Genomic DNA, 27,985 nt, shown 5'->3' with positions numbered 1-27,985 from the left:
GGCGTTACAGGGAACGCCTTTTTCAATGCAAAAAATAATGAAAGAAAATTATGCATTGGAGCAAAAATAAAACCGCGATTCAAGCAAGTAAATTTCATTTTTTTTTTCACTGGCTGTATCAGTGTTTGAATGCAGCATTTTTAATACGCATTACATTAAAAAATCCTGTTGCCAGGTATTCTGCTGGATCCGCCATGTCTAACTTTTTAACCGACTTCAAAAAGGAGGCGGTTATCAGTTCATACCGTATGTATGTTTTTTTTTTTGTTTGTTTGTCCACTCATAGCGTCTCACCTAGTGAACCGATTTTGATGATTCTTTTTTTAATGGATAGGGGATGGCTCAACTTAGGTCCCATTACTTTGTTTGACCATTTTTGTTCTTTAGAAAAAAAGTTATGGGCAAAAAACCGTAAATTCTATGCAATTTCCCTATTAAATGATTAAAGTGATATTGTAGCAAAGTACGCACTTTTCATCTGTGGATAATGGTGGCTCAGTGGTAGAATTCTCGCCTCCCACACGAGCGACCCGGGTTCAAATCCCGCCTAGGACAAAGTGAATTTTACTAAATTTTCGTTTCTACTGTTTCCCGTATTTTCTCGAATGTTGTATTAATTTCTGTATCTTTCCAAGTCTGGAAAGTTCCATCACTTTCTCAAGTTGTATATAAGCAGATGTAACGTTCATTCGTGGTTCTGAATAAAGATCTCGAGTTGAAACTAACGAGTATTCGCTTCATTTGGCTTTCACTTTGTCTTCGCTATCTTCATCTACGCGACAATATGAAACTCATTGTTATAAAAGTTTGGTGCCATATAACAGTAACATTACTAGTAATTGTAATGATAATTTTGAATGAAGGCTTCTCTGAAGCAAGCATCAAATTTCTTCAAGTGATATTTCGATAATGGGGAATCTGGCGCTGTCGTCTCATTTTTGGCGTAAATAATTTTATTTTAGTAACCCTGCTGATTTATAGTAACTCTATGTGAATTACAAAATCTTCCTTTCTTCAGTGCTATTGCTCCATAGTAGGGGTAAACCTAACCTGGAAGCGAGGTGATGCAGTGATTAGGATCTGCTTAGCCATCACAATGCTACCATTAGGTTTGCCTCAACTACTCTGTAGTATTTTTACCGTTATCATCTATGCCGATAACAGATGATCGGAGCTAAGTAAGAAAATACAAGATTGCATCATGAGCAACTTAGATGCTGTGGAATGTAAATTAGTTAGGAAAAACGCAATACTTAAATGGTTATAATTAAATTAACTACGCATGATTTCCAGAGAAGAACAAAGATAAGTTTTTAGTGCCAATCGCTTAAAGTTTAACGCGTGTCAATAGTTTTTTTTTTTAGTATGGAGCATTTTTAAGAAAAAAATGTGAAGTTTCGTGATGGTAAATTCTTACTATTCCTGAAATACCTACATTTACACTAAAAAGAATGAAATAAAAAAATTTTGAAAAAAAAAATAGAACCGACTTCAAAATTGCTCTAAAAAGTGAAAAATAATTTTATTCTTTAAACACCATCGATAATGCTTTTAAACATAATTTTTGAAGTTGGCGCAAAAACGATAGCATTCACAGCCATAACTCAAATACAACTATAAATTTAACCAGGCCCAGTTCCTTCACTATCACATATATTATGCATTGATGACAGCATATTTGAATAGAGATATAAATGTTTCGTTCGTAACTTTGGATACTTTTCTGAAAAAAAATATGAACGAAGTATGGTTACACTGGATTTTACGTTTTGTTTTTGCGCCAACTTCAAAAATTATGTTTAAAAGCATTATCGATGGTGTTTAAAGAATAAAATTATTTTTCACTTTTTAGAGCAATTTTGAAGTCGGTTCTATTTTTTTTTCAAAATTTTTAAATTACAGACTTTCATCTTCTGCAAACTTTACTGCCTTAGTTTCAGTTCGCGTCATTGTAACATTACAATAAAATGCAGTTTATTTCGCAAATATCAGATTTAACGTATCGTTAGAAGAGCGGTCGAGTGAAGTCACCCAATATACCGGTAGCAGTGGCGTCACTATGGGGGGGGGGGGGGGGGTCGAGGCGGACGGTCCGCCCAGCGAGTCACCCGTCGGGTGTGTAACACCCAAAGGGCGATTCTCGAAAAAATGTCCCGTGCGTAACGCTAAGTTTTTTATTTTATTCAAGTAACTATTTTTTAAATATGGGATTAACTGTTATGCTTTGATCGTACATTAAAGATTGTATTGTTACCCAACAGCATTATTTTTTGAAGGCTTTGTTTAGCTGAAAAAAAAATACATAGCGTTACGCACGGGACATTTTTTTTGAGATTAGTCCCAAAGTGAAATTGCAAGTTATGAAGCTAAAATGAATTTTTAAGACTACAAAATTGCAGAATTTTCCGGGGGGAAAACCCCGACCCCCTTATTTCCACCCCACGTCATGAAGTGAATACTCAGGATTAGGTTCATATTGCCAGTATTTAGGCTAAGTAGTGACTTCCAATTATATCAAAAACTGAACCCCATTATCTTTCCCTGTATTTAAGATACATTTAAAATAATAAAGGGGCCATCAATTTCACACACCCCTAACTTTTATGAACTTGCAACGGCCATGCACATATGGGTCTTGGGCAAGATATATAGAAGCGTTCATAGTTTTCATTTGTCTGTTATACATTATAGCACTCAAAATTTCGCGATACACAAAGGTAGTTCTTTTTAAAAATTCTAAATGTTTACATAGAATATTATAACATTTTTTTTTCTTTTGTAAGGGGTGATACCACAAATTACCACCCCGGGTTTCACCCATGCTAGATACGCCACTGTCGGTGCTTCCTATTATGGTGTACTTATATACATTTTTGACATACAAGCGACGTCTACGGAGAATGTCGGATCTAGTTGTGTAAGAGTTGATGATTTGTTGTATGACCAGAAACGGCAGTCTGAGCTGCAGTTGTGAGGGTTACGTGTGTTTGTGTTGGTTTCAAGAAGTTTTTACAAGGCAACAGCAATTAAGTGGCAAGGCTCTCACTATATACTCTACAAGAATATTACATCTTTTCGTAACCTGCTATTTTGCGAGATTTTGCTTTATTAGGGAGGAGCATATTCGGAACATGAGAAGACATTTGCTGATGCTTCTAAATACAAGTGATCTATTCGATCGAGTGCTACATTTTTGTGTGGTTCAAAAACAGACGACTCATGGTAAATTATTGGACTATCTGTGCCTTACATTATCAGCATTCACAACGGCAGACCTCGTGGTGGCTGTTCATAATCTTCCACCACTGTCTTGTAAATACCGACTGGATCATAAAATTCACTCTTATAACACTAGATGGTTGCACCGTATTCATGGGTCGCAGCAACATCAGTTTTACACGCCTAAAATTTGTATTACTTAAATCCAAACTTACGACTGCCTGTTACTGGACACTTGTCTGGTACTGGTGCCGTTACCATACTATTAATTTTACAAATATCAGTTTTTATACAAAATTATAGATAGATGGATTTATATTTACATACAACAACTTTTATATCTAAAGTTCTTAAAGTGATCTTGTCTCTCCTACCATTCCATCTCTCGTTGCGGAATATCTATGGTAATACGGATTGAGGGAGGAAATATGACGATAATCCGAAGGGGAATACTTTCGATTTTTTCCCAGGAATAGGGTCTTATGCGTCTTTTGCCTCGAAATTTGTTATCAGAATTCAACAAAGAATGTACGATAAAGATATCAACACTTTTTACTTGTTTGCAAACTATTTTGAAAATCTGCCAATTTGTTTTAAATATATGTCCAATTATGACACAATAATAATCAAATCGCTAAATTATTTTTAAAAAATCTTTTAGGTGCTTTTTAATTTTTACTTACCAGCTCCTTTGCCAGGTCCTCCAGCACCTGAAATGAAATAAAATTATGCATTGGAGCAAAAATCAAACCGCGATTCAAGATAGTAAATTTCATTTTTTTTTTTCACTGGCTGTATCAGTATTTGAATGCAGCATTTTTAATACGCATTAGATCAAAAAATCCTGTTGTCTAGTATTCTGACGGAATCGCCATGTCTAATTTTTTCTAATTATAGCCTTTCATATTCTGCAAGCTTTCCTGCTTTAGTTTCATTTCGCGTCATTGAAACACTTCAATAAAATGCAGTTTATTTCGCAAATATCAGGTTTAACGTATCGTTAGAAGAAGGGTGGTGTGAAGTTACCCAATATATCGGTATCAGTGGCGTCACTAGGTGGGGGGAGGTCGAAGCGGACGGTCCGCCCAGCGAGTCACTCGTCCGGGGTGTAACACCCCATTTTATTCAAGTAACTATTTAAATATGGGATTAACTGTTATGCTTTGATACTATATTAAAGATTGTATTATTCCTCAACAGCATTATTTTTTGATGGCTTTGGTTAACTGGGAAAAAAAAATACTTAGCGTTACGCTCGGGACATTTTTTTGAGATTAGTCCCAAAGTAAAATTGCAAGTTATGAAGCTAAAATGAATTTTTAAGACTACAAATTTGCAAAATTTTCCGGGGAAAACCCCGACCCCCTTTTTTTCACCCCACGTCATGGAGTGAATTCTATGTTCGGGATTAGGTTCATATTGCCAGTATTTAGACTAAGTAGTTACTTCCAATTATAACAATAACTGAACCCCATTATCTTTCCCTGTGTTTAAGATACGTTTAAAATAATTAAGGGACCATCAGTTTCAGACACTTCTTACTTTTATGAACTTGCAACGGTTATTCACATATGCGTCTGGGGCAAGTTATATAGACGCGTTCATAGTTTTCATTTCTGTTGTACATCATAGCACTCAAAAGTTCGCGAAACACAAACGTAGTTCTTTTAAAAAAAATCAATGAATTTCATGTTTACATAGAATCTTATAACTTTTTTTTTTTTTGCTTTTGTGGGGGGGGGGGTGAAACCACAAATAACCACCCCGGGAGTCACCCATGCTAGATACGCCACTGTCGGTGCTTCCTATTATGGCGTACTTATGTACATTTTTAACATACAAACGACGTCTACGGAGAATGTCGGATCTAGTTGAGTAAGAGTTGATGATTTGTTCTATGACCAGAAACGGCAGCTTGAGCTACAGTTGTGGGGGTTACGTGTGTTTGTGTTAGTTTCAAAAAGTTTTTGCAAGGCAACAGCAATTAAGTGGCAAGGCTCTCACTATAGACTCTACAAGAATATTACATCTCTTCGTAACCTGCCATTTTGCGAGATTTTGCTTTATTAGGGAGGAGCATATTCGGAACGTGAGAAGACATTCGTCGATTCATTGCTACATTTTTGTGTTAATGAAAAATAGACGAACATTGGTAAATTATTAGACTATCTGTTCCTTACAGTATCTGTTTTAAAGCTTCAAGAGGAGACTTTGCAACCCACGGAAACCTTTTGGCTGCTATTGCTCAACAAATGAGTTGTTTTTCTGGATTTTTAAAACTACGCAAATATTACACTATATACAAAGATTTCATTACTTGCTTGTGAGAACTTTGTTCACGAAAGCTTAAACAATAAATTTTAAATAAGTAATAATCACAGAACTCAAACAAAAATTTTTGAAATTTTATATATTATTTTTCTTACCGGCACCCTGTCCAGCGCCTGAAAGAAATAAAAATGCATATGAGAGCAGAGCTTGTGGTAATTTAAACAAATAAATAAAACATTTTTTGTGTTTGAAGGTTGTTATGGTTTTTTTATGTTTGTTTTCTTACTAAGAAATGATAATGACCACGTTTCTCTTATGGTGACGCAATGCTAAATTTACATTAAAAAAAACTCTAAGCTTTTTTTCTGCTTTAAATTTTCCTACTCTAATTACACCCTGAAGCATCGAAGTGTCAAAACAAAATAGGGTAACGGCGCCAGTAACAGACATGCTTAAGACTAGCTCCCAGATTAACAAAACTTTCTGAGCCTTTTAACGTATTTAGAGTTTTAAAACCATTTTTCTCTCATGCAACTACATCTCATCTAACGTTTGACTGCTCCTGGATCCTCTGAGTTAGTTAATTCGATTTCTATATGCTCAATTTCGAAAAAAGATTCAACCCCCAGTAACAGACACCGACAATTCTGATAAAACCCAGTAACATATAGGATGAGAGAAGAATGAGTAATGGACATAATACCCCTTTTCTCTTCAAAATATGCAAAAGTTTTTTTTTTTTAATCGAAAACCTTATTAAATTAAAAAAAGCATGAACACCGGCAGACCTTGCGGCGGCTGTTCATAATCTTCCATCACTAACTTGTAAATACCAACAGGCTCATAAAATTCCCTCTGATAACACTAGATGGTTGCACCGTATTCATGGGTCGCAGCAACATCAGTTTTACCCGCCTAAAATTCGTATTAGTTAAATCCAAACTTACGACTGTCTGTTACTGGACCCTTGTCTGTTACTGGTGCCGTTACCCTACTATTAATTTTACAAATATCAGCTTTTATATAAAATTATAGATAGATAGATAGATAGATAGTTACACACAATAACTTTTATATCTAAAGTTCATAAAGTGCTCTTGTCTCTCCTACCATTCCGTCTCTCGTTGCGGAATATCTATGCTAATACAGATTGAGGGAGGAAATATGACGACAATCCGAAGTGGAATACTTTCGATTTTTCCCCAGGAATAGGGTCTTATGCGTCTTTTGCCTCGAAATTTGTTATCAGAATTCAACAAAGAATGTACGATGAAGATATCAACATTTTTTACTTGTTTGCAAAATATTTTAAACTTCTGCCAATTTGTTTTAAATATATGTTCAACTAGCTTTTACCCGCGGCTTCGCTCACGTTGATATAGTTTTTTTCAATCTATTCAAGTTAACGATCAACACAGGCAGAGGTCAAATAGTTACCAAAAAAAGGTTTGTCTCAAGTTTCGCTGGCATTTTAAACTGTCAGCTCATTAAATGTATCAAAAAGTATGATTAAAACTGAAAATCAAGGGAAAAAGGGTAAATGAAATGTCGCCAAAACTGGGAAGACACTCAAAAAATCCCACAAAATAAATCTTGAAAACGTTCAGGAGTTGTAAAGAAGTTAGTTTGGGTAATTCTCAAAAAATCCAATTCGAGTAAGGGCAACTATTCTTAAGTAAAGTGAAACAGTTTCCGTATAATCCTGATCTCCGTCAAATAATTTCCAGCGCTTTACCGGCTATCTAAATTATTGTATAATGTATAGCTTCTTACCGGAGATATCGTCCCAAAATACGGTCAACAATCACTACAAATCCTGATTCTAATAATGTCCTCTTACAGTGAGAACATCAAACCTTTAAAATCCCCATTAGAAGGAAATCAACGGTTTCTAAATAACGTAAACGGTCCCGATCACAAAACCAAAAAGTTCAGAGTGAAAATACCATTAAAATCAAAGTAAGGACAACAGTTTTTTTTTTTTTTTTAAGATCCCATTTAAATGAGGACAATAGTACAAAAAACTTCTCATTTCGCAAAGAGAAAAATACCCAAAAGTCTCTATTAGAATGGTCTCTATCAGCGTTTTCAAATAACATTTCCCTCTGATGATTTCCGTCAAGATTATTTCCAAAAATCTTCATCAGTACAGGCCCGATAGGATAAAAAACAAAAAAATAAAACAAAAACAAAATAAAAGAAAGAAAGAACAATATACTCCATTGTCGTCATTAAAATAGGGACATTAATTCCACAAAATCCTAATTAGCATCATTAACCCTTAAAAATACGCACGAAAAAAAAAGAAAATGAAAAGTTTCATAAAAATTTTAAATGATTCGCCAATGCACTAACGTGGTCGCCTGGTAAAACGGGAAATAAGAAATGAATTTGGTGGATTAATTTACATTTTAATAGTAGTTTTAATGTTATTTAAGAGCGTTGTTTCACTCATTTGGCGTATTAATTTTACTTTAATACCTCATAGTACTTAATGATCTTTTTACGAAAATTAATTTGGCAGAATTTTTACATTTTAATGCAACTTTTGTAATTTCTGTAGCGCCAAAATTTTTAAACACGCGTCCCGAACACGTTATCATAACTCTTCCTATCAAATAAGTTTTTAAAATGTCATTTTGTTTAGTTTCATTATATATTTTTGCAATTAAAAGCAGCGTTAAAATGTAAAATAATAAATCCAAATCCATTATTAATCGCCAAGGGACCACAGTACCATATATTCACCAGAGCCTTGCCAAGTTTATAAAACTGAGTAAAATGTTTGTATATTCATAAGATATGATTTTTAATTCCAAACAGAAGATGCTATAAAGAAAATGTTTGCATGTATTTGGCCGTTCCTGTCGAAAAATAAATCTTTGTTCGACGATAACTGGGAGTAGGGGGAGCGGCCTCTATTTCATAAATTTATTTAGTTAGCAGATAATTGTATGCAGAAAAAATGCCCAGCGTTGCCTGGGTCTGTAATAATTATGAGAAACAATTGCTACTTTTATTCGTTCTCTGCTGTAACTGAAATAACTGAAAACACACCGCTTTGACGTAACAAAAAATAGAGCTTCTTCCTCACACATAAAAATAAAATGGCAATAAGTATGAAGAACAAAATAGTACTATTTTAGAAACGAACAAGAAGTTCTGTCTAGAACTAGACGAGCCTACTTTCCCGTATACCCATACTACTTTCTAGTACCTGATCAATGTTCTCAAAAATAGCTAAAATCGCAAATGTTTTCAAACATATTTCAAGTAATATAAGCTGATTTCTTGGAATAAAATATTCCTCACTCATCTAAAAAAAAAAAAAAATAGCAGCAACTTTTAAACAAAGCAGCTAATACACTTTTTTCCGTTAAAAATATCTTTAACAGCTTTCAAAACGAAAAAAAAAAAATAGTTAAAATTAATAAGCTCCTCATTAAAATAAATACATCATATAAAAAACCGTTTATTTTTCCCCTGTTGCCAAAAACAATTTTTTAAATGAATTAAAGCACTTACCAAAATAAATAAAAACAATAAAATATCAACTAATAAATAAATAAAACAAGAAATAATTTTCATTGTCAAAAAGATTAAAAAAAATCGTCTGCGCATATCTTATGTAGAAACATAAATGATTTCGAGTTCATTCGCCGAAAACTGAATACCTAAATTAAAACTTTAGCATAAAAATAAAAACAAGTCTAATCAACAATAATTATTTTACAGTCAAAACCATAGCTGCGGAGTCGGAGTCAAACTCATTTTGGGGTACAGGAGTCAGAGTCAAATATCTAAGAATCGGAGTCAGTCATTTGTCCTCCGTGTATAAATTTTTGCCAAAGATACGAAGTAAGAGTCGAAGTCGGGGAGTCGAGGTCCGATTAATTGTCTTGCACAGGAGTCGGAGTCGGAGTCAAGTGCCCCTAAATTCTCGGAGTCGAAGTTTGGCGTCAAGAGCTATTTCCAACAAAATTTGTTTGAAGTAAATCAACCTTCAAGTACGGAATCTACATTGACTTTCAGTTTCCCCGTAGGCGCTAATGTTAAGGGATTTGAACTGTTCAAAATTGAACGGAAAATTGTTCAAATCCAAAAGATATTTTATATACAAGTTTTTCATCAAAAGCTTTTTCCTACAAAGTTTGTTTGAATCAAATTCGCCCCACAGTTCGGAATTGCCTTGAATTTCCCCGTAGGCGCTAATGTTAAGTTTTTTTGAACTGTTCAAAATTGAACAAAAAATAGTTCAAATCAAAAAGTAAAATATGGGAATGAGGTGTCCTCGCCGAGATTTCTTGAACAAAAAAAAGTTTTTTCGAATCGGACTATTCATTCAAAAGTTATTAGGGGGGGGGGGACAGACAGACAGACCGACCGACATTTTCTCCCACCTCAATACCCTACTTTCCAATTTTTAATTTTTCAATATTTATTTAATTACTAGCTTACTACCCGGCGTTGCCCGGGTGCTTTTCAATTCAACATATCATTTAGATAATTAAATGGATGAACTATATCTAAATGAGAGTAAAAAATTGCATTCACACCACTCTAGGCTAAAATTAGATAAGTGTAAGTTGCATAAAAAGACGTACGTCAACTACATTTTATATTTTATATTTATGTCAAATTTCTATTTTCGTAGGTAAAAATGACAGTTAGACATTAATATTGGTGTCTTGCAACGATTCAAAATTTGTCTAGATTAAAATTTATTTCAAATTTTTAAAACCTCACACTTGCCGTAAATGTTGTACATGATAACTCAAACTGATGCAGGTAGTAAGAGCACATATTTAAGTTTGCTGCTCTAAAGTATTCCTTTGAGAATGTCGAAATTTTAATTTACAGAGGCACAGTCGTCATGAGGGGTAGCAATGGTTCCACTGAATAATAGTTGCCATAGATATAGTTACAGTTATTATTTTAAGTTACATAAAGTATTAAAAATGGAGAAGGTGAACGCGAACTTATGGAACGAACTATATAAAACCTGTCAATTGAACTGCCTTATAGAAAAAGAAATAGGCGTGCACATTTTGGTCACTATCCGCGTCATTTTTTTTTTTTTCTTTTTAAATTATTTTCAGGCCAAGAAATTAAAAGAAAGAAATTTTGTTTATGTTTTACAAAAGCTTGTTGCACATTTGTTCTCCATATCCGCAGCTTAAAAACGAAGGAAATGTATTTCCACGTTTAGAAACGTAATCCAAATACTAAAAAGTTAAATTATTCAAAATTTTCCAATTTGTAAATATGACACAAATCTTGCTCCTAAATACAATTCTTAGGTCCCCTTCCAGCAGCAAAATGAAATACATTTTTGAGTGAACCCAACCTTAAAGCATGAAACATAAAGCTATTTATATAGGAAATAGGTAAATTTCACGTGTGCATTTAAAGTACTTAATCGCCTGCCCTTCTGACTTATTGATCGTGATACCGAATTCACTGGAGATTTTAATTTTCTTGAAGCTTAAAGAATGATGTATTGTGATTAGTGGTTATACGTGAGATACAAATTGTTTCACCTCATCCCTCCACTGTGATCAGAGTTGCTTCTATAGCACTGATACGTATTCGTTTTTATCTTACAACATTTTTTCAACGACGGTTGAATTAATTAGTGGTAGTTGCAAACACTAATATTCTTCGATTGTTTGCAATAAAAGTTGTCGAACTGAGAGTTTTGTGATTGGAAATGGAGCTTTGCTCAACTAATTTCACGATGAAGACTAAAAAGAAAAAACTTTATTATGTGGCGTAATATTTCATCATGCCCATTTCAGTAGCAATCGCTTCGTGCCAAAAGTTGCCTCATACCCACTAACTGGTTTAAAATTAATGCTAGTCAGCAAAGATGCTCCATCAGGTGTACTATTGCTTCGAGCGTTAAAGTAATATAAAATTTTAAACGATTAAGAAATTTGTTTAAATTTTAAATTTAAATTAATATTTCTTCGTATTTTTTCAAACTTTAAACTTTTACCCTTCTAAAACTATGAATTCCGCCGTATTAAATTTCCGTGTGGTTTCGGGTCTAAAGGTGCTCAGCCTTTTATTTTACCATACATTAGCAATCCTAGTATGGTAGTTTATGTATATGTAATGAACCCCATGGACTATCCCAGTCCCCCTTGAAAAATAAATTCAATCTACGCTACTATGCACAAAAATGATTATTTTGCAAACCATTAGCTATATTAGTATTTTTTCCCCTGATCTTTGATAACCTGGAGCGATTTCTGTGAAACTTAGGTGAACCGAATTAGGTAAATCATGGAATGGTATAAATAACGTATACATATTGATTTGTTTAAGGATAATAAAATATTAACTTAAATTTCCCTTTGCAAGGATGTCGTTCTAATGTAAGTTTAGTATTCTAATGCTAAAATTGTTGAAGATTGTACTTCGATAATGAATGCATTTTTAATACCTATCTCAATTTGGTATTTTCTGTGCTGTGTATGTAGAAAATACACATCAAAATTTCATTTATAGTTACGGTATTATTACATGAAAACTTATTAGCGAAATGCACGAGCAAATTGAAGAAGAACTGACGGTGATTTCAATGCATCCCTCTGTCTTAGCAGAGTACAATTAAAGAACTACTGAAAGCCAGCATTTCTTTTTCGTTCGGCTTTCTTGCCAAACATGCTGTACGCTTGTCGCTAATCGACATTAACAACCATTGTTGAGGATACTTTTTTGTGTTGATTGCATTTAAAATATCCCCTGGTGGTTATATGTTGCTAACCATTTTCATTTGCTTTGAACCAAGGTTCACAAATTTAACGACTACAGTTAAACTTTGATGAAACTCCATTTCGTTCATTTTTACAGGCTTTTCATTCAGACCAAATTCACAACTAAACGATAATTCGTTCGTGTCGAAAAGAGCAATTTTATAATTAAAAATATGAACTTGAACCTCTTTGGATCTTTTTTAAATTCCAAAAACCAGCCTATATGAATTCCTGAGCAACAATTTAACTCTGTGCCAAATTTGAAAGAAATCCGACTAAAATTGTAGATTTGTATAAGGAAGATAAACACACACACACACAAACATACATCCATTTATATATATATATATATATATATATAGATATATAGATATATATATATATATATATATATATATATATATATATATATATATATATATATATATATATATATATATATATATATATATATATATATATATATATATATATATTAGTACTTTCACCCCTGTTCTTTGACAGCCTGGAGCGACTTCTATTAAATCGGATATAGTTGAACCGAATTACTTAAAGATTCGGCGTAAATCAAGGAATAGTATAAAGAAAATTTATATATTGCAAATTGATTTCATAAGGATCATAGAACATTAAATTAAATTCCTGTTGTAAGGATGAAATAGATGTGGTTTAAATAAAAGCAGTCTAATGCTGAAGCAGTCGAAGATTGTACGTCAATATTTAATGCAATATTATTACCTTACTCATGTTTGTATTTTCTCATCAACGGGAAAAACCCTGATCAAAAATTACACACAACCCTTACTGTTGTGTATTTTATACTTACACAATGTTTAAAAATTATAATTTAACAGTAGCATTCAAATTAAGTAGAACCATGAGTAGCATCAATGAACCCCTTGGCTTCGTAGGTCACAGTTTAAGAAACGATGTACCGCATCATTTCTTATATCTACGACTTTCACGCCAAACATGCTTTAACGCTCATCACTAAACGGTATTGACAGCTATCGTTCCGGATATGTTTTGGGTTGATTGCATTTAAAATAGCTCCCGGTGGTTACATGTTGATAACCGTTTGCATTTGCTTTGAACCAAGGTTCACAAATTTAACGATTAAAGCTAATCTTTGAAGAAACTTCATCTAGGGTAGTTTTTTACGGGCTTTTCATTTTGACTAAATTTATAACTATACAAAAATTCGTTCGTGCAGAAAAGAGCAATTTTATGACTCAAAATATGATATTAGACCTCTTTGGGTCTTTTTAAATTTCCAAAAACCTGCCTATATGAATTCCTGAGCAACAATTTACCTTTGTGCCAAATTTGGAAGAAATCCGACGAAAACTGTGGATTTGTATAAGGAACATACACACATACCCACAAACATACATCCATTTTTATATAAGTAGATTTTATTTATTTTTGACTTTTTTTTTTTTTTTTTTGTTTTTCGCGATATTTTTAAGATGCATTAAGCCTTCTTTCATGCTTTTTTCTTCTTTTTCTGACTTTTACTGGGAAAGTAGGCTAAAAAACGATACTTAAGCATATACAAATTTGAGGAATTTTTAAAATACGAAATTAAACTTCTCTTGTTTAAAAAGATTTATCTTTTTTTTTTTTTCGAACATAGTCTAAAAGCTTCTCTATATTGCTATTGAAGTACAAACTTTTAAAAAATGTAGCCGCCCGTAATCCCTTACTGCGTGTTAAAATGTTATTAAATTTGCATTAATCGTATTAGGATACCTTAAATGAGGCTCCCCCTCCCTACTTTGTAAAACCGTGTGTTACTAATTTTCATCGAAGAGTTAGTGTCACGAAATACTGAGATACTTCTGGTGATTATAAATGATGCTACCCGAAATATTTCCAATTAGTAGCAAAAATTTGGCAATTGTTTGAATTTAAAGATAAATTAATCGAAGTTTTTGTGCTGTTTATGGATTAGCTTAATTTAGTTGGCGAATTATTTTACGTGTTAATAAAATTAAAGAAATATTAAAGAAATGGCGATATTTGGTTACATGGTGAAAACCGAGAAACAGTATTGAGTAGCCTTTAGCTTCAAAAACAGCAACAGTTGAAAAAATTTCCAAATGTCTCAGCTATTGAAATGATTCCACAAAAAAAGTTTGGCTAGATTCCTGCTGACCGATTAAATACCCAGTCAACATAAATAAATATTTAAAAAAATGCATCAATTGCCTCAAAGGTATTAAAATTAAAAATAATCAGCCAAATCCATGTATTTGCTAATCTTGTGTAAAAATCTTACTTCAAGATTTGACTTGAGAAAAGCCTTGAACAGTCACGAAAAGCAAAGATAGTCAACAATACAACAATTGTCGCTATCGACAGGGAATTGAGATGATACACTAAATACTGTATTGAGTTGAGGAAAGCCTTCGAACATGGAACTAAAAAGCTCATAACTCGTTTTTTATTCTACTTAGAAATTTCAAACAGGTGCCATCATCAGCAGAAAAATCAGAGCTTTCGATGGACATATAATGTAAATATGTGCAAGTATTTTTTCATCCCTATATTAGAGAATTTATTCGGAAATTGTGTTTTATTGCTCTCCTAAGGGGGTTTTGCCCCCCAAAGCGGGAGGAAAACTACCCTATGTGTTATTCTGGTGCATAAGCTATATTATTGTAAAGTTTCATCAAAATCCGTTCAGTAGTTTTTTGCGTGAAAGATTAACAAACATCCATACAGACAAACTTTCGCATATATGATAGTAGTAAGATTATGAGACAATATTAATCAAATCGCTAAATTATTTTTAAAAAAAACTTTTAGGTGCTTTGTAATTTTTACTTACCAGCTCCTTTACCAGGTCCGCCAGCACCTGAAATGAAATAAAATTATGCATTGGAGCAAAAATCAAATCGTGATTCAAGCTAATAAATTTCAATTTTTTTTCACTGACTGTATCAGTGTTTGAATGCAGCATTTTTAATACGCATTATATCACAAAATCCTTTTGCCTGGCATTCTGACGGAACCGCCATGTCTAATTTTTTTTAATTACAGCCTTTCATCTTCTGCAAACTTTCCAGCCTTAGTTTCAGTTTGTGTCACTGAAACATTACAATAAAATGCAGTTTATTTCGCAAATATCAGATTTAACGTATCGTTGGAAGAAGGGTCGAGTGAAGTCACCCAATATACCGGTGTCAGTGGCGTCACTAGGGGAGGGGTCGAGGCGGACGGTCCGCCCAGCGAGTCACCCGTCGGGGGTGTAACACCCCATTTTATTCAAGTAACTATTATTTAAATATGGGATTAACTGTTATGCTTTGATAATATATTAAAGATTGTATTATTCCCCAACAGCATTATTTTTTGGAGGCTTTGGTTAGCTGGAAAAAATAAAATACTTAGCGTTACGCATGGGACGTTTTTTTTTTTAAGATTAGTCCCAAAGTGAAATAGCAAGTTATGATGCTAAAATGAATTTTTAAGACTACAAATTTGCAAAATTTTCTGGGGGGAAATCCCCGACCCCCTTATTCCCACCGCACGTCATGAAGTGAATACTATACTCAGGATTAGGTTCATATTGACAGTATTTAGACTAAGTAGTGACTTCCAATTATACTAAAAACTGAACTTCATTATCTTTCCCTGTATTTAAGAAACGTTTAAAATAATTAAGGGGCCATCAATTTCACACAACTCTTACTTTTACGGCCTTTACTTTAACTTGCGACGGCCATGCACATATGCGTCTAGGGCAAGATATATAGAAGCGTTCATAGTTTACATTTGTTTGTTATGTGTTTGTCATTATAGCACTCAAAATTTCGCAAAACATAAACGTAGTTCTTTCTAAAAATTCTATGAATTTCATGTTTACATAGAATGTTATAACTTTTTTTTTTTTTTTGCTTTTGTAGGGGGGGGGAGGTGATACCACAAATTACCACCCCGGGTGTCACCCATGCTAGATACGCCACTGGTTGTGCTTCCTATTATGGCATACTTATGTACATTTTTAACATACAAACGACGTCTACGGAGAATGTCGGATCTAATTGTGTAAGAGTTGATGACTTGTTCTATGACCAGAAACGGCAGTCTGAGCTGCAGTTGTGGGGTTTACGTATGTTTGTGTTAGTTTCAAAATGTTTTTACAAGGCAACAGTAATTAAGTTGCAAGGCTCTCACTATAGAGTCTACAAGAATATTATATCTTTTCGTAACCTGCCATTTTGCGAGATTTTGCTTTATACGGAGGAGCATATTCGGAACATAAGAAGACATTTCCTGATGCTTCTAAATACAAGTTGTGGAGTGAAACGCCTACGCCAATGCGTATTATAAAGAGTGGCGCTGCTTTTGCCAGCACTGGAGTGAGAGTGCATGTGTTATATGAGAGGAGTTGAGTTTCAATAAGTACAGTCCACTATGAGATGTGTTGTATTTTTTTGTGTAAGAGTAACTAATTGAACTATGGAGCTATCGACGGGCCCCCAGTCATGGTCCGCCTCCACCGGAGACAAATCGGCTCAATAAATGAGATTTCTGAATTTATGAGCTAATGTGTGAGTGAATTGTGCCTCCTAAGTGTGTCCCTTCCTCTTACTTCATGTTCCCTGTGTGAGTTAACTTGAAGTTCGGATTTGCAATTTATTGGGTGAGTGACTAAATTCTCAATTAAATTTTAAAATGTCAATCAAAGGGCTAAAAAAAGATGAGCTAATATTGTTAGCTGAAGAATTGAGTTTAACTATTCTTGCAGGCGCGAATAATGTAGTTGATATAAAGAATTTGATTGAGGAAAGTGACTACTATAAAGATGATTTTGAGTTTGTGCAAAATATTGTTTCAAATATTTTGGAGGATAAAAACAATAAAATTGCAAATGCGGAAAGGGAAAAATTGGCAATCGAGCAAAAATTAGAGTTAGAGAAAATAGCTATTACTCGTCTTGAGAAAGAGTTAGAACTTGAGAGATTACGAAACGAGAATCCTCATAATCAGTAGAGCTTAAGCAGGAGTCGACGCATTGTGATTTAGAGAGCTTAATTAAAAGTGTGATAACCTTAACGATTCCTGTACTAACGAAAATGGATTCCTTTAATCTTTTCTTTTAATCAATTGAAAAAGCTTTTAAAACTAAAATTGTGCCAGAGGATTTAAAAGCAGAAATTTTGCTAAATATATTAGGGGAAAAGATTTGTAATTTAATGGTTTATTTTCAAGAGGAAGATCTGTGTAATTATGAGAAAAATAAGAATTTGGTACTGAAGGAATTTCAACCAACGCCCCAAGAGTGTTTGAATCAGTTCCGCAAATCACAAAAATTGCCTTCATAAAATTACGTGCAGTTTGCGTTTCGAGTGAGTTCAAATTTTGAATATTATTGTAAATTGAGAAATGTTTCTGAATTTAAAGATTTATGTGAATTAATGATATCTCATCAAATTTGCAATGCTCTTAATCAGGATATAATGAGTCATGTCAATATAAAACAAGGTGAAACCTGGTTTAAGCCACAACAGTTAGGACGTAAGCTAGACTTGTATATAGCTTCACAAACTGGGAATAAAAATAAGCAAGGTGCGTTTTCAAAATCAAATTGAGTGTGGTAAAATAATTTTGATAGGCGTAGTCCCAAAAATGTAAGAGTATTTGTGTCCGATGTAAATAAATCAAAATGTGTTATTTGTAATTCGGATAATCATTTCCTTGCCACGTGTCCTAATTTCAGAAAACTTTCTGTTAAAGATAGGGTTGAAACCGTGAAAAAGTACAAATTGTGTTTCAAATGTTTTTCGCCTTCCTGTAATGTTAAGAAATGCAGCGCAAGAAACTGTTTTTGCAAAAGACCTCATCATAATTTAATTCATTATACTAGAGAAATTAATTCCTCCGTTGAAAAAAATATAGACATAAATAACGGTTCTGGCTATATACTCAAATGCAACAGAGGATCAAAATACAAGGTCATCAATTAGAGCAGAAGCTAATCCCTTTTTCCCACCCTGGAATTACCGATTCAAATGTAAGTTCCTTTTCTGTTACAAGTGTCATAAATAACAGGCAAAGTAAAACCGTTCTTTTAAGCACAGCCATATGCTTCATTAGAGATTCTAACGATATTTTGCAATCAGTACGTGTATTATTAGATTCTGGTTCTATGTCCTCGCTGATGACTAAGCAATGTGCCAAAAGATTAAATTTAAAGCGAGAAAAAGCTGATGTATTGGTATCATGTTTAAATAATGCTTCAATGACGGTGCGTAGTTCCTTTAACGCAGACATTCAGAACAAAGATGGGAGTTTCAAAAAGGGAATAAATATGCTACTTGTTGATAAAATAACAGATTTAACCCCATTTAAATATCTAGAAGTTGAGGGTCAAATTCCAAATTATATTGAGTTAGCTGATAATTTCATGATTCCTCAAAGAGTTGATTGTCTTCCTTTAGTAGATTTATTTTATCAATTGTTGAGACCGGGGCAGATTTATTCTCCTAATTCTGAACTCTTTTTCCAAAATACAGTGTTTGACTACGTGACTAGTGGGTCAATAACTGAGGCGAGAGATTCAAGAGTTTATTGCGGAGTTATTATTGAGGATGATCTTAATTTTACAATGAGAAAATTTTGGGAACTAGAGAGTGTCGAGGTCATGAATTATAAATAAAACCGAGGAGGCTAAAATTGCGGAAGAACATTTTCAGAAAACACATTATAGAGATAAGACTGGGAAATTTGTAGTTAAAATCCCTTTGAGTCAGGATCCTAAAAGTTTGGGTGAATCAAGGGAAATAGCTATAAAGAGGTTAAATTCGCTGTGAGCCAGATTGTCCAGAGATAATGTGTACCTAACCTTATATAGGGAATTTATAAGGGAATATGAAAGGTTGGGAAGCATTACAAAGGTGACATTTGAGGAACATCCGGAAGTATCCTATTATATGCCTCATCGTGGTGTGTATAATCCACAGAAAAGCTCCACTAAATTAAGCGTAGTGTTTAACGCTTCAAGTAAAATTACGAATGGCATTTCCTTTAATGACTTGCAACTTAATGGTGGAATTATACAAGACGATCTGTTTGCAATAATGCTTAGATTTAGAAAGCATATTTTCGCCTTCGCAGCTGAGATTCAAAAAATGTACCGAAAAATATTGATTGATCCAAGTCAAAGGTGCGTTCAGAGAATCGTGTGGAAGGATAGTGTGACTGATAGCAATAAAACTTTTGAGCTGTCCAACTGTCACTTACGGAACTACCAGTGCACCATTTTTAGCCACGAGGACACTGAAGCAACTTTCAGATGATGAAGGAAAAAACTTTCCATTAGCGGCATCAGTGCTTTGCAACGATTTTTATGTTGACGATGTTCTGACTGGTGGACAGACATTGTCTGAAACCAAAGAATTGCAGCAGCAGTTCATAGGAATTTTGAAGTGTGCTGGCATGAGTCTTCACAAATGGTGTGGGAACAATTCTGAGCTTATTCTCACCACGGAGAAAGAATTCGAGTTTTCATCGATGGATAAAATTAAGACTTTATGTGTTGCTTGGAAAGCTAAAACGGACTGTTTTACCTTCAAGGTAGAAGTAGAGCAAAATGCTTATCCTACTAAGAGGTCGGTTTTATCAGTGATTTCCAGACTTTTCGATCCGCTTGGCTTACTTGGTCCAGTTCTCACTAAAGCAAAAATTTTCATGCAGCAATTGTGGTTGCTCAAAATTGATTGGAGTGAAAGACTTCCCTCAAAGGAAGCGTGTGTGCGGCAAGAGTTACTGCGATCCTTAATAACTGTGAGTGACATCAGCATTGAACGGTGTATAGTGGTTCAAGGTGCTGAAGTAATTGAGCTTCATGGATTCTGCTTCCGAAAAAGCATATGGGGCTGCAATCTATGCCATGTCTGTCAGTCCAGATGGAGAAGTAAAGGTGAAGCTCGTCACTAGTAAATATCGTATGTCGCCGATCAAGTAGGTAACCATACCTCGTTTGGAATTGTGCATTGCCGTCCTACTTGCTAAATTAATTCATAAAGTAAAATTAGCATTAAAAATGGACATTTCATCAGTCTTCTATTGGAGTGATTCTACTATAGTGCTAGAGTGGATGAGAAAAGAACCCCGAGATTTGAAGATATTTGTGGCCAATCGAGTGGTAATCATCCAAGAGTTTACCGAGATAAACCAGTGGTTTCACACAAAATCGTCACAAAACCCGGCAGATGTCTTATCAAGAGGAATAGATCCTGCCAAACTTCAGTCGTGAGACTTGCGGTGGCTTGGACCCACTTTTCTGAAAGAGCGCGAAGTGAACTTCCCTGGTAATTGCGATGATATCCAGAATAAGGAATTATACCAAAGCGAACTAAAGGTCGAGTATTCAAATAGACCTGTTCCAGAAGCAGTGATACAAGATAATTATGTGTCTGAACTGAAATCGAATGACTTTAATTTGGTTAACTTAACCATAATTTCTAATTCCTTCTTAGATGAATTGTTAAATATCAGTAACAAATATTCTAAAATTGTTAGAGTTCTTAGTTTTATTTACAGATTTCTGCAAAATAGTAAAGGACAGCAGAAAAGCGGCCCTTTAGATATAGAGGATCTGAAACGTGCAAAAAACTTTTTGGAAAGACAGGTACAGTGGGAGTATTTTAGAGAAGAAATAAATAACTTGCAAAATGGTAAGATGATTCCCCATAACAGCCGATTGAAGAGTTTAAATCCATTTAGAATAAGAAAGGAATTTTGAGAGTAGGAGGCTGGCTTCGAAATAGCAATTTAAGCTATGATAAAAAGTACCCAATTTTGTTGCCTACGAAACATAAATTAACACATTTGATTGTAGAGCATTTCCATCAAAAATATTTACATGCTGTGCCTCAAGCCTTACTACATCAAAGAAGGCAACAATTTTGGATACTTAATGGTAGAAATATGTGTAGAAAAATTGTACATAATTATGTTGTATGTTTTAAAGCAAACCCAAAAGTCGTTCAGCAATTAATGGGAGACTTACCAGAAGAACGGGTAACTCAAAACCCATTAAATATCTGTGGAGTTGATTTTTGTGGGCATTTCTACATAAAATACAAAGGACAGAGAAAAGGTACTTATAATAAAATTTACGTGTGCTTATTTATTTGTTTTTCGACACGAGCAGTGCATTTAGATAAGGTTACAGACTTATCTTCAAACACATTCATTGCTACGCTTAAACAATTTGTATCCAGAAGAGGTAAGCCCCAGAAAATATTTTCAGATAACGGTACAAATTTCGTTGGCGCAAATAGAGAGTTAAAGCGTTTGAACGATATGGTGAAAAATCCCAGTGAAACTCTTGCTAGATACCTTTTAAATGAAGGAATAAATTGGAAATTTCTTCCACATAGAGCTCCGAATGGCGGAGGCATATGGGAGGCTGGAGTAAAGTAGTCTCTCAAGTACTACTTAAAAGGAGTTGTGGGTAATTTAAAATTAACCTATGAAGAATTCCTCACGGTACTTTTCCAGATTGAAGGAATTTTGAACTCTAGGCCACTGGTTCCTTTATCTACAGATATAGAGGACTTAAATGTTTTAACGCCGTCGCATTTTCTAATTGGAAGGCCTATTACCTCAGTGGTAGAGCCTGATTTGACTAATTTAAGAGAAAATCAATTTGATAAGTGGAAAAAGGTGACGAAAATTGTACAATCAATTGGAAGCGATGGCACCGTAACTACTTAAATGAGTTGCAGCAACGAAGTAAATGGAGATTTGATAAAAATAATGTTAAGATCGGAGACTTAGTTATTATTGTGGAGGAAAATTTGCCAATTACTACATGACCTCTAGGTAGAATTGGTAAAGATGGCAAAATAAAAGTTGTGTTAGTGAAAACTCAAAGTGGAACCTTCAAAAGGTGAATTGCGAAAGGTTAATTGTGAATAATTGAGAGCATATAGAGCGTAGAGTATATTGAGTATATGTGTTATAGAGTGTAATTAAGTATTTGTGAATGGTGAATATTGGACTGTTTATTGATAATTTTTTTAAAATTTATCAAGGCGGGCGGTATGTTGAGTGAAACGCCTACGCCAATGCGTATTATAGAGAGTGGCGCTGCTGTTGCCAGCACTGGAGTGAAAGTGCATGTGTTATATAAGACGAGTTGAGTTTCAATAAAGTGAGAGTACAGTCCACTATGAGACGTGTTGTATTTTTTTGAGTAAGAGTAATTAATTGAACTATGGAGCTATCGACGGGCCCATATTCACAAGTGAACTATTCCATCGATTGCTACATTTTTGTGTGGTTCAAAAAAAGACGACTATTTGTAAACTATTGGACTATATGTCCCTTACAGTATCAGCTTTTAAAACTCAAGAGGAGACTTTGCAACCCACGGAAACCTTTTGGCTGCTATTGCTCAACAAATAAGTTGTTTTTCTGGATTTTTAAATCTACGCAAATATTACACAATACACATATATTTCATTACTTGCTTGTGACTACTTTGTTCACGAAAGCTTAAACATTAAATTTTAAGTAATTAATAATCACAGAATTTAAACAAAAATTTTTGAAATTTTATATTTGATTTTTCTTACCGGCACCCTGTCCGGCACCTGAAAGAAACAAAAATGTATATGAGAGCAGAGCTTGTGGTGATTTAAAGAAATAAATAAAACTTATTTTGTGTTTGAAGGTTGTTATGGTTTTTTAGTTTTGTTTTCTTACTAAGAAATGATAATGACCACGTTGCTCTTATTGTGACGCAATGCTAAATTTTACATAAAAAAACTCTCAGCATTTTTTCTGCTTTAAATATTCCTACTCTAATTACACTCTGAAGCGACGATGTGTCAAAACAAAATAGGGTAACGGCACCAGTAACAGACATGCTTAAGACATAGCTCTCAGTTTAACAAAACTTTCTGAGCCTTTTAACGTATTTAGAGTTTTAAAACCATTTCTTTCTCATGCAACTACATCTCATCTAACGTTTGCCTGCTTCTGGATCCTCTGAGTTAGTTAATTCAATTTTTATCTGCTCAATTTCGAAAAAATGTTCAACCCCCCAGTAACAGACACCGACCATTCTGATGATACTAAGTAACGTATAGGATGAGGAAAGGATGAGTAATGGACATAATTCCCCTTTTCTCTTCAAAATGTGCAAAAGTTCTTTTTTTAAATCGAAAACCTTATTAAATTCAAATGAGCATGAACACCGGCAGACCTCGTGGTAGCTGTTCATAATCTTCCACCACTGCCTTGTAAATACCAACTGGCTCATAAAATTCACTCTGACAACACTAGATGGTTATACCGTATTCATGGGTCGCAGCAGCATCAGTTTTAGCCGCCTAAAATTCGTTTTAGTTAAATCCAAACATACGAATGTCCATTACTAGACCCTTGTCTGTTACTGGTGCCGTTACCCTACTATTAATTTTACAAATATCAGCTTTTATATAAAATTATAGATAGATAGATAGTTACACACAATAACTTTTATATCTAAAGTTCATAAAGTGCTCTTGTCTCTCCTACCATTCCGTCTCTCGTTGCGGAATATCTATGCTAATACAGATTGAGGGAGGAAATATGACGACAAGCCGAAGTGGAATACTTTCGATTTTTCCCCAGGAATAGGGTCTTATGCGTCTTTTGCCTCGAAATTTGTTATCAGAATTCAACAAAGAATGTACGATAAAGATATCAACACTTTTTACTTGTTTGCAAAATATTTTAAACTTCTGCCAATTTGTTTTAAATATATGCCCAATTATGAGACAATAATAATCAAATCGCTAAATTATTTTTAAAAAAATTTTAGGTGCTTTGTAATTTTTATTTACCAGCTCCTTTACCGTTCATAGTTTTCATTTGTCTGTTATGTGTTTGTCATTATAGCACTCAAAATTTCGCAAAACACAAACGTAGTTCTTTCTAAAAATTCTATGATTTTCATGTTTACATAGAATATTATAATCTTTTTTTTTTTGCTTTTGTAGGTGGAAGGTGATACCACAAATTACCATCCCGGGTGTCACCCATGCTAGATACGCCACTGTCGGTGCTTCATATTATGGCGTACTTATGTACATTTTTAACATACAAACGACGTCTACGGAGAATGTCAGATCTAGTTGTGTAAGAGTTGATGACTTGTTCTATGACCAGAAACGGCAGTCTGAGCAGCAGTTGTGGGGGTTACGTTCGTTTGTGTTAGTTCCAAAAAGTTTTTACAAGGTAACAGTAGTTAAGTTGCAAGGCTCTCATTATAGAGGCTACAAGAATATTATATATTTTCTTAACCTGCAATTTTGCGAGATTTTGCTTTATTAGGGAGAAGCATATTCGGAACATGAGAAGACATTTGCTGATGCTTCTAAATACAAGTGAACTATTCAATCGATTGCTACATTTTTGTGTGGTTCTAAAAAAAGACGACTATTGGTAAATTATTGGACTATCTGTCTCCTAGAGAATCAACTTTTAAAGCTTCAAGAGGAGACTTTGCAACCCACGGAAACTTTTTGGCTGCTGTTGCTCAACAAATAGGTTGTTTTTCTGGATTTTTAAATCTACGCAAATATTACACAATATACATAGATTTCATTACTTGCTTGTGACCACTTTGTTCACGAAACCTTAGACATTTAATTTTAAGTAAGTAATGATCATATCACTTAATCAAAAAAAATTAGGAATTTTATATTTTTATTTTTTTTTTTACCGCTACCCTTTCCAGCTCCTGAAAGAAACAAAAATGCATATGAGAGCAGAGCTTGAGGTGATTCAAACAAATAAATAAAACTTTTTGTGTTTGATGGATGTTATAGTTTTTTAGTTTTGTTTCCTTACTAAGAAATGATATTGACCACGTTGCTCTTATTGTGATGCAATGCTAAATTTACATGAAAAACTCTAAGCTTTTTTTTCTGTTTGAATTTTCCTTTTCTAGTTACACTCCGAAGCATCGATGTGTCAAAACAAAATAGGGTAACGGCACCAGTAACATACATGCTTAAGAATTAGCTCTCAGTTTAACATAACTTTCTGAGCCTTTTAACGTATTTAGAGTTTTAAAACCATTTTTCTCTCATGCAACTACATCTCATCTAACGTTTGACAGCTTCTGGATCCTCTGAGTTACTTAATTCGATTTTTATCTCAACAATTCCGAAAAAAGGTTCAACCCCTCAGTAACAGACACCGACAATTCTGATGATACGAGTAATGGACATAATTCCCTTTTTCTCTTCAAAATGTGCAAAAGTCCTTTTTTTAAATCGAAAGCCTTATTAAATTCAAATGAGCATGAACACCGGCAGACCTCGTGGTAGCTGTTCATAATCTTCCACCACTGCCTTGTAAATACCAACTGGCTCATAAAATTCACTCTGATAACACTAGATGGTTGCACCGTATTCATGGGTCGCAGCAACACCAGTTTTACATGCCTAAAATTCGTATTAGTTAAATTCAAACTTACGACTCTCTGTTACTGGACCCTTGTCTGTTACTGGTGCCGTTACCCTACTACTAATTTTACAAATATCAGCTTTTAAACAAAATTTGGCGAAGGAAATCAGTACCACAGAAAGTTAATCTGCCATAATCCGATCGCAATATTGCTTTTTTGTTTATCACATAGATGCTTTTTTTTATTTTTTAAAAGTAGTAAAGTTTTCAAACAACCAGCAAAATATCAAACTTTCAATACTTGACCGAGATCAATTACAATGGTTCCATATACTGTGTCGCGCCACGTATCGGCTTGTAAAATTACAGCGTGGCTTTAAGACTAACTGCTAAGACTATTCCATTTAAATGTGTCTAAAGCAGGGGGAAAAGGAAAATAGTAGAGATCTTGAACCTCGTGTTTTGTTATTTGTATCTATTTATGTCTTGAATTCCACAAACTGGAATCCCTGCAATGTAATTGATTGATCCATTTTTGCTCCTAAACCGGATGTTCGCCTTAACATCTTATTGGTGGTCATACAATAAGCCTACTTTTTGCTGCTACTCGCAAACGAAGTACTTTGATTTTACTCAATTTTACGCAAAAAGCACTGACATAATTATATCAAATTGTACTATTTGTTTTCTAGTTATTTGAATGCTTTTCCACTTAGTTGACAGAAAATTATAGTCTCGGTTTAGTCAGCAGTAATAAAAACACTACAAAAATGTTGTAATTTTATGTACAAGCTTTAAGTTTTCTTACCGCCTCCTAAACCTACACCTCCACCTAAAACGAAACAAAAGTAAGAATTTTAGTAAAAGTCAAGTCATGGTTTAGAGAACAAATAAATAAATTTCTTAAGTTTTCAACATTTGTATTGATTTTTCAAATGCCACTTTCTTACTGTACATGAGCCGCATTTTTTTTTCAATATTGAACGATAACTTCAAATTTTTAGTTAGAGTGCAACTTTTTTGACAACAAAATTGCATTGATAGATTTATGATTAACCTAAGTACCTAAAATGGGTGCGCTCTGATTTTTTTGAAACGGAATATTTGCATAAAAAGATCGCAATTATTGTTAACACTAGAAAATCGCCCGTCAAGGTATGACGGGTGAAAATTGCTCCTACATTTGAACGAAGCAATTGCATGTTTGAGGATATTTTGATACATGAAATTTTAACCCGAACTCCAGTGAATTAACATTAAATTCCAGTAGGTGGCGTTCATTGTTGAACACTTTTTCGTTTCTTCCATTACTCCGTTATATATCCTAAAAATTTCTGCATCCTTTAAATAAACTGTATTTAATAATTACACACATAATTTAAATTTTTAACAAATGTTTACAAATATGAAAAATTTCTCAGAGGGTCAAAGCACCGCATTTCTATGTGTACGAAGACCGTCGTAATTCTAGTGTTAAAATATTAATACCACTCGAAAGAACAAAGTTTACTGCGTCTGATGGAATTTGTTTGGAAATATAGAACTCGAATCATAACCTTTTTTTCAGCAGATTTAAAACACAATGGGGTCGTTTTCGAAATTTTAAAAGTTTTTTTTTTCTAAAAGAGCATGCTTAAAAACATTGAATTTGACCATTTTTTAAATGCCATTCACGAATGCCATTAGCGCAGAGCGCAATATTTAATTCGCTTCTGTACGCATACGTACTGGCAACGATATGGTTGATAGCAAGCGTAGAGCGCAATATTGAATTAATTTCTGAATAATCATAATCTGGAAACGCGGCAGACAGCAAGCGTAAGCATTCCGTGCCAGTGGAGTAGCACGCCAAAGTTCATCACGTGTGACGTCATAAAAACCACGTCTTATTTGAAAAATCAGACATTAAAAATGGCTAATTAAAAATTAACTGTTTTGAAAATAAAAGATTTTCCTCGCTCCATTTTTTTTTTTTTTTTTTTTTTTTTTTTTTTTTTTTTGCTCATTCTATTAATTTCAGTGACTAAAAGTAGTACTTTTGGCTGATGGAAACAACCCTATTCTAAGCCTTCCTTCACCCGATTGGCAGCGATTTCATTGTTGGTCGACAAGAAAAGAAAGAACATTGGTTTAAAATTTGTATCTGTTGCCAGTTTCCATTAGCAAATAAAATACGTGCAACTCATTTTAGTATTTAAGAAAGGCTTTTAAAGGATTTTAGCAAATTTTAGCGGTTGTGATTACCTTTCTTTTTTCGTGTTTCTAATATTATCTAGAAAAAATTTAAATGTATCTAAATTTTATACATGTTTTGA

At 33.9% G+C, this 27,985-nt stretch overlaps 1 protein-coding gene across 43 annotated transcripts in view; it reads right to left on the bottom strand.

Moving 5' to 3' along the window:
• The window catches only part of LOC129228697 (uncharacterized), a 108,712-nt gene that overhangs the window by 67,238 nt on the left and 13,489 nt on the right, over positions 1 to 27,985 (bottom strand). For 25 of the 43 annotated variants that reach the window (XM_054863444.1, XM_054863399.1, XM_054863384.1 and 22 more), the window contains exons 3-8: positions 26,479 to 26,502; positions 24,982 to 24,999; positions 22,847 to 22,864; positions 15,085 to 15,111; positions 5,646 to 5,663; positions 3,903 to 3,929 (exon numbers count right to left, since the gene is read on the bottom strand). In XM_054863444.1, the coding sequence (XP_054719419.1) occupies positions 3,903 to 3,929; positions 5,646 to 5,663; positions 15,085 to 15,111; positions 22,847 to 22,864; positions 24,982 to 24,999; positions 26,479 to 26,502 (132 nt within the window). The remainder of the gene's footprint in view (positions 1 to 3,902; positions 3,930 to 5,645; positions 5,664 to 15,084; positions 15,112 to 22,846; positions 22,865 to 24,981; positions 25,000 to 26,478; positions 26,503 to 27,985) is intronic. The other 18 variants (XM_054863420.1, XM_054863419.1, XM_054863427.1 and 15 more) reach the window with 3 other exon arrangements.

This window comes from Uloborus diversus, chromosome 1 (assembly GCF_026930045.1).
Source record: "Uloborus diversus isolate 005 chromosome 1, Udiv.v.3.1, whole genome shotgun sequence".
Lineage (NCBI taxonomy): Eukaryota > Metazoa > Arthropoda > Arachnida > Araneae > Uloboridae > Uloborus > Uloborus diversus.
This window is presented reverse-complemented; position numbering and strand designations above follow the sequence as displayed.